The following is an 11660-nucleotide window of genomic DNA, read 5'->3' on the forward strand; positions in this document are numbered from 1 at the left end:
GTGCAACTTTAATACTTAATAACACGAAAATTATTGCAAATATCACAAAATGGTATAAGACATTTTGATTTATCTCGCTCCCGTTTACCTCCTCACGAGCGATAGTGCTACTACAGGGACAGTGCTACGAAACACCTTGTATAATTGAATAACTGTAATATATTTTCATTTTAAAATCAATGTATATTAAAATTGTATTAGTTACAGTTGTTATTATTAAAATTATTTCTAAAAGTGTTGTTGAAAATTAAGAATTTAATAACTTGCTGTATTATATTTTTCAAAATATTTGCAAACAGATGTTTAAAAAATTTAATATTATCCTTCTAGTAATATTATTTTCCATAATAATATCATTCCATGTGTAAAAAAAGTTTTTATAACGCAAAAATAACAAATATATATTTATTTTTATTACAGTACTGTTCGACTATAATTTCCTATTTTACAACTCTACGAGTAGTTATGAATGAAGATAATTAAAAATAAACAATATTAACATGTATGTGTATAATCAAAATAAAAATAAGTCACTTTATAGCAATTAATGTTTGCACGTAGAAACTTCAATATTGTGTTATATAATTATTGAAATAAAACAAGTGAGCACTAGCAAACTGTGTTCTTTAATTTATATATAATATTAATAATATTTTATTTTGATATATTGACTTTGTAATGATTTCGCTCTAAATAACTTTTTGTAAGAAAACGCCATTACAGTGACTCTTTTTTTATTTCACATTGAAAACTTTTCACATAGAAAAGATTAAATATCATAACTTTAGATAAATATAGAAAATCTAAGATATCTATTAAATTTATATTATTATATAATTTATATTAATTCATGTTTTGCAATAAAATGGTATTTGTAGCGATACAGCTGTGTCCAGTTTAATTATAGCATAACACACGTAGTTTAATTTCTTAATGAAGAAATTTGAATTAACAGACTGACGCTTGCATTACGAGAAGGTATAAAGTCCATAGAAGACGTTGATTTTTAACTCAATGCAATACAAAGTGCAAGAAACTAACAAATCGTTTCTTCTTATTGACTTGCAAGAAAAGTAATTTTGTCTTTTTATTTGATGATTTTTAGAGCAATATTCTTCATAGAATAGATAGAGAATAGATTACAAATATGATCTATTATATATCTTATCCAATGCAAAAAGATTTCATAAAACAAACAACATCATATGTATTATAAATGTAGAGCATGTAGATTTAGAAATTAATAATAAAAGATATTAAAATTATTATAAAATTAAAATGTAATTACATATAATGTACGATATAAAATATATACATTTTTATATTTTCTTCCTTAATTATATTTTAAATTTATAAGATTTATAAGATTTATTAAATTAAATTTTATAAAATTAACGTTTGCTACATTTTCTACTTGACTTTTATTTGATTCCTTCTTTATTTATATTGTGTCATATTAGTATATATTATTAGTATACATATACACATATACAGAGTGTCCCAGAACTGAGGAACGAACCGCAGTGGGAATGTAGAGCCTTACCTCCCTCCCTTCCTCTCATCGCGCGCCGCGCGCCCATAAGCTAGGAGCAGTAGGCCGTACTATAGCGCGGCGTCATCACTCATTGATTCGGATATTTTATTTTATAACTCGAAAATTAGAGTGAATATCACAAAATAATATTAGATTTTTTTTGTTTCCCTTGATTTCTTCTACACTCCCACTGCGGCTCGTTCCCCAATTCTGCGATACCCTGTATATATACAGGGTGTCCCAAAACTGACGCATTTTCTTTCAAGAGTAGATTCTTTGGAACATTCTAAGACGAAAATTCTAATACGAAAATATCGAGGCTATAATAGTTTTTAAATTATTGGCGGTTAAAATTCACTAATCACGGAGCTGATATTTCGCGCGCTCAGATATGGTGAAGTGGTAAAGGTTTCACCACGAGGCTCTTATACCATCGAGAACAGAAATCACAGAAATATACAATGACATTCTTATTAAGAAATTATTTCTGTTTCGAAACTTATTTGTATATCACACAATTAATATCGCAATATAATATCGTAAAATATCTGTTTAATAACGATATATTGTACTACGTGATAACTGTTAAAAAAATTCATTACAATGTTTATTTACCTCATATAATAATGTCAAAATGATACAACTAGTTCAGATAAAAAAAAGTTATTACAGTTTATTGTTTAAATGTATAAATTTATGTATATTTATTAAAATAATTATTAATAATAAAAATGTTAGGAAAAACAAAGGCTCTCTCGAAAAAATAAAGGCTTTCTCCTTACGACTTGGATTGTATGCACGATATTTCTATCCTTATAGATAAAGCAATAATAATCAATGCACTTTATCATTTGTCATATGATTATGCATTATACCTTTATTTCAAAAGATGTGCAAAAAAAACGAAAACTAAAACAAAACTGGTGAGCGCTACGAGCTTTTTAACTTACCTGAACTTTTTTTCTGGTTACGCTGATAAAGCAGATACGCGCCATATACCTGCCGCAATTTTGTCGTCACCTCGTGACGGCACATTATGCTCGATTTCTACTGCGTTTCTGCTGCCAGTATCTGATATGGCAAACTTTGCACGATAGCTGCTACATATCTGCTGACACAATGAGATAGCAAGCAATGCTCGATTTTTATCGCACTTTTGTCGTCATTCTATGATGAGAAGTGTGCCGCAAAAAACTAAGCTTAATTAGGAAGCAGCAATTTGAAGCACTGCTGCGAAGTCATGATTGAATCTGCTGGCACAGTGTTGGCATACTGCTGGCATTTTGCTATTTGGATATATATATATATATATATATATATATATACAGGATGTCCGGTCATATCATCTCTCGTGTGTAGAGCTAGTAAAACTGAGTAAAAAAGTTCTGTATCATTTTACAATTTTCGCGATAATTATCGAATTATTAATTCTTAAAAATGACCATATTAGCCTATCGGCAAATGCAAGCGAGCAATAAAATATTCCCGCCCGGCGATCATCGTTGCTAGGCGCGCGAGGAATTGTTTTCTTTAATATATTGGCTATTGCCGCTTGAAATAAACAATTCCTCACGCGCCTATCAATGATGATCGCCGGGCGGGAGTATCTTACCGCACGCTTGCATTTACCGGTGGACCGGTATCGCCTAATATCGTGATTTTTAATAATTAATAATTTGATAATTATCACGAAAATCGCAAAATAATAGAAGACTTTTCTACTTAGTTTTACCAGCTCTACTTGCACATAAGAGATGATATAACCGATGCCGAACATATATATATATATATATATATATATATACAGGGTGTCCCAAAAAAATGGCCAAGCGATTATATGCAGATAGAGCAAACTAAACTGAGTCAAAAAGTCCTGTAACTATTGCGAATCGCAAAATAGTACAGGACTTTGCGACTCAGTTTAGTCTGCTCTACTTGCATATGATCGCTTGACCATTTTTTTGGGGACACCCTATATATATATATATATATATATATATATATATATATATAAGGTATACAGGGTGTTCCAGAGTTAAGATACAAATCGCATTGGAGGTGTAGAATCAGGGGAACGGAAAAGTCTAATACCATTTTGTAATATTCGCTCTAATTTTTGAGTTATAAAATAAAATAACGAAAATCGCAAAGTCCTGTACTATTTTGCGAACCAATGACGAATCCGAAATACGATTTACTACACCTAGGGAGAAGTTACGTGTCGCTGTTCAGGCGGCGAAACGTCACCTTCCTCTCATTACGCGCCGTGAGCCTACAAGCTAGATGCAGTAGGTCGCGGTGTATGTATATATATATATATATATATATATGTATATATATGGAGCGATGACACATTCTAATTGACAATATTTTACACACACACTCACTCACACACACACACACACACACACACACACACACACACACACACCGCAAAATGAAGAAGAAATAAAGACAATCAACTGTAGAGTTATAAAGTATTTTATAATTAATGTGAATTAGTGTCACATATGGGCGTATAAAACAGGTTATACTAAATAGAAAAGTTTTCTATTTAGTAGTTTTCTATCTTTCTTGTAATTTTGGCAGTAATTAGTAATTTATAAATATTTGTGAGCGTCTGCGTAAAAAAACAATCTAGCATTACGCACGCTCATGAGTCTGTCCTTCTTAATTGAATTTGCATTGTTTTTTCTTTTTTCTAAAGATTCTAAAAGATTGAATGAAGATTCTAAAAATTTGAATAATTCTATAATATCAGAATAAAAGAAATCTATTTATTACACTTATTTCAAGACTTTTTTTGAAGTGTGTGATAAAATATATATATGTGTTGTGTATGATAAGGTTACTTTTTTTAAGGCTCTTCAGTACTCAATTAAGAACTCTGTGTTGACGATAGCGATGTATCGTCACAGAAAAAAAATAGAAATTCATCCTTGTTTGTCTTATACTTGTTCTTGTTTATCTTTATATAACTGATGTGCGGACAACGAAACTTTTTATTGTAGCTATTTTTGTTATTATGTTCTTAATCATGCAGATGTGACTTATTTTATACTTACCAGATTCGTAAAAATGGGTGGCAGCTAAAATTATATTCGGACATTAAATACACTTTTTCTACTTCTTTCAACAGCTGTCAAATCGTGCGTTTTTCTTTGAATACACTTCATTTCATATGCCTTTTACTAGTTATTCTAATTAGGAAGAGAAAGGATAGCAGTTGCCTATTTTTACAAGTATCTTAAAACCATATCAGATGTTATTTTAGTCAAATATCTCTTTATTTACGAAATTAGTGCAATAAACTTTACTATGTCATTTCTCGCCTATGATATTACGATTCCAATATCGCCGCGGTGACTACTCAGGAGCCTTAAATTTTAAAAATTTATTTAAAAAAATAGAAATTTACATATTTTTTTATCTAAAAATTGTAATAAATAATTTGTTTACACCTAAAATAACTTTTTTAATTTAAATGGAAAATGAAGTAAGTAAACAAAGCAAATTAATATTTTTAATTTGTATGTAATATATCACTAATATATCACTAATGACAAAAATAAGTTTTTGTCAAAATTTTTGACAGTAAATAAAATAAATTTTTTATATAGTTGATAATTATTTTTATAATTACAGCAATTGTCATATACTTATAGAGGTCTTATTGTCCCTGTGTTAACTCCTTTCAATAATGATGGGTAATTATATTTTAATAAAGAGTTTTAATAACTATTAATAATTATTAATGTTACAATAAAAGATAATGATTGATATTCATTTAATAGCTCGCTCAATTTAGATATTATACCACAATATGCAACATATTTAGCAAATAAAGGAATCAAAGGTATACTTGGTAAGTTATTATTAAATTCAATCATAATTATTTAAATAATATTAATCACATTAAATTCCTGCTAAAATTAATTTTGTCTAAAAATTATTTCAAAAAAAGATATACGACAGATGATATTCATTTTAAAATTAAAATAAATTTTGCATCTCTTTTTACAGTTAATGGCACAAGTGGTGAAGGAATGTCAATGTCTATTGCTGAAAGAAAACTTATTACTGAAGCTTGGGTAAAGGCAGTTCTTTTGAAAGAAACAAAGCAACACTTGATGATTCAAGTAGGAGGCGCTTCTCTTCCCGATGTTATCGAACTTGTGAATATAATTATTAATATATGCAGAGAATAACATTCATTTCAATGATTCATTTCTGTGATTGATTAAAATGGGAATAATATTTATACAGGCGAAACATGCAGCTAGTCTGCGCGTGGATTCTATATTGTGCTTACCAGAGTTGTATTTCAAACCTACTACTCCTGAACAATTAATTGAATACTTGCAAATAATTGGCAATGCAGCGCCAAAAACACCATTATTATATTACCATATTCCTATGTTCACTAATGTTAACAGTAAGCGATGTTTGACATTCACAATTCGCATAATCAACTGAAATAATTACTATATTTATACATCATATATTTGAATTCTAAATATTATGCGCAAATATTTTGCAGTATATGGGTCAATTTCTTGAATCGATTGGTGATAAAATACCCTCATTTGTGGGTATAAAATTCACTAGTGCCAATTTAGAAGAAGGAGCACAAGCGCTACGTGCCAATAATAGAAAATATACTATTTTTCTTGGAAATGATCAGGTAATGAACGAAATTATTAGGGTTTAAGGCTTTATAAATAAATGATGAACCATAATAGCCAGTAACTTTGCCTGATCAATTATTAATCAGTAATATATTGGTTTATTTTTTATTTCGATATGCGTTCTTTAATTGCAATATAATAGAAATATTTAATTTTGTAATTCTCTAGTTAATAAACGCGGCGTTTACATTAGGAATGGATTCCTTCATATTAACCAGCATAAACATGTTTCCGGAACTTATATTAGATCTTCTTACTGCTTGCAAAAATGGAGATACATTAAGAGCTAGGAATATGCAAGAAAAGCTTTCAAACATCGTAGTTATTATTACGAAACATGGTAAATATTGTTTTTGGCTTTGACAAAGTATGTAGTAGTACTTTAATTAATGATTATTTGCAGGTAATTGGGTGCAAACTATGAAGAAAGCAATGGCTCTTCTTACTGACATTGATGCAGGACTACCTCGTGCACCACTTAAATCGATTTCTTCCGAAGCTATAACAATTATGACGAGAGATTTAACAAATTTGGGATATCAGCCAAAAATTAAACATTACTAGGAATATTTTCTTTTTCTAAACTTATTATCTTATCTCAGATATTTTAATAAATTATCTAATTATAAGCATAAATGGTATAATATTTTTTTAAAAAATATATATAAAAGTTTATATAAAATATATATATAAAAGTTTATATAAAATATATATAAAATATATATAAAAGTATATATATATATATATATATATATATATATACGTAAGATAATATAATTAAATTTTGTTTCTTCTGCTTTGCTTATTAAATAAAATAATTTATATCCCTAATTATGATATAAAATTTTATTAAAAATTATAATGAACTTTTAATTATTTATTGTTTATTATCTCTTATTAACTATTGTGCTTTATGAGTTTTATGATTATTGACAAGATTTTAAAGATTATATATCCTTCTTCTCTATGTATTCCTTATGGTTAATTGATTCAAGTATTTATATTTTTATAATTTATATTTTTATCATATCAACATTCACAATTAATTTCGTAGCCAGTTTTTATATATAAAAAACATTTTTTTAAATATGCAAGATTTTTAAAAAATATTATTGACAAACGATTTACAAGATAAAATCATATTTAAAATATAAATACATAAATATATATATATATATATATATATATATATATATTCAAAATAATATTAAAAGGTTAAATGATTTAAGTTGGAAGATGATATAAATATGTAAAATGTATGAATTTTGATGAATGCTTTAAATTAAATAAGAAAAATAAATAATCAGGCAATTATGGATTTATTATATCAAGTAATATCCTTTATTATGCTTCCTTGTTAGTTAATTAAATTTAAAAACTGTTTGGACAAATTAAAAAAAATCACGCTTATTTAATAATTAGAAAATCTTGGAATATCTTTATTATTATTTAATTATTATTAAATTATATAGAAAATGGAAGAAGGGGAAAGAGAGGGAGGAGAAAGAGAGAGAGAGAGAGAGAGAGAGAGAGAGAGAGATTATTATTACTATATATAATATAATCGGAAAAAATTGTTGTAAATATTAACAATTATATATCGAAATTTTAAAAAAATTAATACCAAAATATGTTTTAAATTAAAGAATAAAAGAAAAGAAGAATAAAAAGAAAAATATTTTTAAGAATAAAATAAAAATTATTCATAAAAACGTTTGACGATGTATTTATAAAGCTTGCTCAAAATATTATCTACATTTAAATATATCATAAATAATTGATAAATATGTTTATATAAAATTTAATAAAAAAGTAGAATGATTATAACAAGTAAACAATACGTAGTTCTAAAATTGTTACTATATATAAAAATTAATTTAGAATTTAATTACATAATCAGTTAACAAATTTAAATTTGAGATTTTTATTAACTTTTACATTACATCCATATGATCTTAAACGTTAATGAATGTAGTATTTTTCTTAACTTTTAGGTGGACTAAAGTACGTATCGACGTTATCTTATTTTATAATTGTCTTTTTGTAATAGTCCTTTTGTAGGACAACTAAATTTTATAGAAATAAAAATAGTCAGAGATGAAATTAATACAAAATTGTTATTAATATTTGACATGAATAGTATGTGTAGAACATATATACATATATACATATATTCCCTTTTGTATACATATTATTTTGTATACATATTTGTATACACATTTTTAATATTTATCATAAAATATATTAGATTTAAAAATAATATATGTTTATAATATTGATAATATATTTTGAAGTACATTGATATTGATAGATATCAAAAAACCATTCCAGACAATCTCGAAATCGATCGTTAGAATGATATAGTTACAATGATATAGAAGTAGGAAAAATTAATACATATGAATATGGAGTATCTAAATATCTATTTTATGCACAAATTTTGTAGATCCCAGAATGTGTTCCGATATTCATTTTCAGCATTGAAAATCTATAATATATGTAACATTATATATTATAGACTGTATGATGTGAATTATATATTTTCAATATTGATGACAATAAATGTTGTAATCTAAATCAGTACTAATTTATTGCCATACAGTCTTTTGTTATTTGATCAGTTTTTAAAAGTTAAAAAGGATTACAATAAGTATTAATGATAATGCCTATAATAATAATATAATAATATAATAAATTCGAGTGCCTATCTAGTTCATGCGTGCGCATATTTAATTTTTCTAAGGCCAATGGAAGAAGATTTTTAAACTTTGTATGTATTCAGTTTATCTGCAAAATTTGTATGGGCACATTTTAAATATACAGTACCATTTTAAAAGATCCATTCAAATATTTTTCGAATTTTTACAAACTAAAATTTAAACAACATGTTATATTTCATTTTGACAATTTAGTTTTGAGTATAATATGTCGTTTTCACAAAGATCAAATATTTTCTATCTAAAAAGATCTAAAACACTTTCTATCTAATAATATGTAACGTTATTAATATAAATTTAAATAAATACCAAAAATATAATAAGTTAGCAGTATTACGTTTGATAAAATTTATCTCAGTAGTAAGTTCCTTGAAAGTATAGATAGTTATTTATAATCATGACTAATGCTGCAGTTTTACTAACTTCTCTAGAAAAGGAAAATGTGTGATATATATATTAGAAATGATACAACAGAATTAATAATTGTAACATAATCAAAATATATTTGTGAAAACGGTAACGTTACTTAGGAAGAATGAAGTCCAAATTGTTCATTAGATAATTAAATGATGGGGTTATATGTTTCTGAAGAACATGACAAAACAAATTTATATGCTTTCTTCGTTCATAGTTTGTTTGTATTATAGTTGTATTATATATATTATATATATCTTTCGTAACAAGTAAAGATGAGGTAAGATATCAACATCTGTAGAGCAAGCTAGAGCTTCCATTATTTCTAGATTTTCGGTTTCGATAATTTGGTGTAAGTCAAAAAATACTTCGTCTAAACGAATGTGAGACATGCCATTACAATATGTCCATCTCTTCCACCAAGATAAAAGTTTAGATCTAGAAAATTCAATTATAAAGATATGACAATTATTATATATATATATTTTCGTTCAAAAATATATCAAGCTTTGCAGATACTACACAGAGAGAACGACTTCTTTGAATTTAATTCTTCAATTTTATTAGATTCAAAGGAATTTACTTTTGAAATAGTCCAAACAAATCAATTATTGATTAATTATCCAAATCAATTATTCAAATTCGATCGTTCTTCAAATAATAAATTGCTTTATTTTAAATAAAATATTTATTTAATAAATTATTTGAAGGACATAACGGTCTTTATTATATATTCCAACAATGTTAAAAAATCTTTTCCATTGAAACAATATTTAATTTAACCAAACAAAGAATTATTAGTCTAACAATAAATTTTACTTCCCTTAAATAATAGTGTTTCTTCTGTTTAAAATACCATGATATACATTAACAAAACAACAAAACTCTTAATTCAACAAAATAATGTTCAATAAATTGCAAAATTATGTTGTTTAAATTAAATAAATTTAAATTAAACAAATAGAATTACTAAATCTAAAGAAATCTTTTTCTCAGTAAATGTACAGAAATATAATGGAACTTTAGAGGAATAATTACGTCTGATTTGCTAATTGCAATTTCAAATTATCTAATGCTGTTTCCTTGCATTTGCTATCACGCACGCCCATTTGGCGGCTTCTTGTTTCAAACATTTAGTAAGATGATTTTCGTTATGATCTTCTTTGTATCCAATTTTTTCAAGTAGCTCATTCAATATCCAGAGTATTCTGTCCTAAATGTTGTAAATTAACAAAAACATTGTTTAACATATTTATTTTTTGGAAATGTTGCTAAATTGTTGGAACGGAAATAATTTTATTACTCAATTTCTTAATTAAAGCATTAGGTCTTTAGAAAACTGTTTAAAAAATTAATTTAATATAAAATGTGTACTTTTGAATCAATGTAAATGATGTACAAATGCACTTTTTACTAAAATCATTTTTACCTTGAAATCTTTTTCCTCGTTACCGTGCGGAATTGAAATGATGTCTGATATGCGTTCAAGAGACATTTAAACATAAGATATGTTATGTAACATGTTATATAATTCACTTCTTTATGTAAGTATTTTGTAAATTCCCAAAATATAAATGGTCTTAATTTGCTTATTGTTATAAAATGGTCCACGTCATCGATGACTTGAGCACGACGAGAACATTAATCTTCCTATGATTCTTGGAATTAAGATACAATGTAATGTTTAACCACCTGTCCTCAGAGTAATTTATACGATAATACCCTATCACCCAATAAAGAAATGTTACAATTAATCATTACTTTCTTTGATATTAAATTTAAGATACAATGTTCTGAAATGTTATCTTCTTTGTTTGAAACTATAAACTTAAGTAACATGATAAAAATTTTTATGTATAGTAAATTGTTATATTACAAATAATATAAAAAGTATTAGTTATTTATGAAATAACATACTATTTTACGTTGAATTATCGTCGGTTATAAACTTTACAATCCATTTACCATACTGCAATATCAAATTATTTGCAAAACTTATATTTATTCATAAATAATGATAACTGCAAAAAAATAAACTAATGTTATATAACTATATAGCTTACATATAGATTAGATATATGAATATATTCATGAAGAGTATCTAACAAGATATGTTGAATGTAATTTAAACGTAATTATTTGTGGATTATAAAATCTCTAAAAGATGAAGATAATTAGAATAAACTTTACGATATTACATTTAATACGTTATTTTAATTAGTTAATATTAGTTTCAGAATCATGTATATCAAAAGCGTATACATTTGCTCCAATAGGGAAACAACAGTTACTTTTCCTTTATAAAAA

At 26.1% G+C, this 11660-nt stretch overlaps 1 protein-coding gene and 1 long non-coding RNA gene across 3 annotated transcripts in view; one reads left to right on the top strand and one right to left on the bottom strand.

Annotated features, from left to right (window-relative positions):
* Window positions 1-6858, top strand: part of LOC105422463 (N-acetylneuraminate lyase-like) — a 36416-nt gene extending 29558 nt beyond the window's left edge. Inside the window, exons 3-9 of one of the 2 annotated variants that reach the window (XM_089073535.1) lie at window positions 5180-5241; window positions 5329-5399; window positions 5558-5709; window positions 5801-5971; window positions 6075-6218; window positions 6391-6562; window positions 6626-6858. In XM_089073535.1, coding sequence (XP_088929661.1) covers window positions 5180-5241; window positions 5329-5399; window positions 5558-5709; window positions 5801-5971; window positions 6075-6218; window positions 6391-6562; window positions 6626-6786 — 933 coding nt within the window. In that variant the 3' untranslated portion in view covers window positions 6787-6858. Of the gene's footprint in view, window positions 1-420; window positions 618-5179; window positions 5242-5328; window positions 5400-5557; window positions 5710-5800; window positions 5972-6074; window positions 6219-6390; window positions 6563-6625 lie in introns of those variants that run through there. The other variant, XM_089073534.1, reaches the window with a different exon arrangement.
* A 1463-nt stretch (window positions 6859-8321) lies between these two features.
* LOC148937241 (uncharacterized) lies at window positions 8322-11367 on the bottom strand. The gene is made up of 3 exons (XR_016138499.1): window positions 10783-11367; window positions 10392-10566; window positions 8322-9791 (listed from the first exon to the last, which is right to left on the bottom strand). It is a non-coding gene; the product is annotated as an uncharacterized LOC148937241 (long non-coding RNA).
* Between the last annotated feature and the right edge of the window lie 293 nt (window positions 11368-11660).

The sequence above is a fragment of the Pogonomyrmex barbatus genome, unplaced genomic scaffold (assembly GCF_055798465.1).
Source record: "Pogonomyrmex barbatus isolate J1 unplaced genomic scaffold, ASM5579846v1 scaffold15, whole genome shotgun sequence".
Lineage (NCBI taxonomy): Eukaryota > Metazoa > Arthropoda > Insecta > Hymenoptera > Formicidae > Pogonomyrmex > Pogonomyrmex barbatus.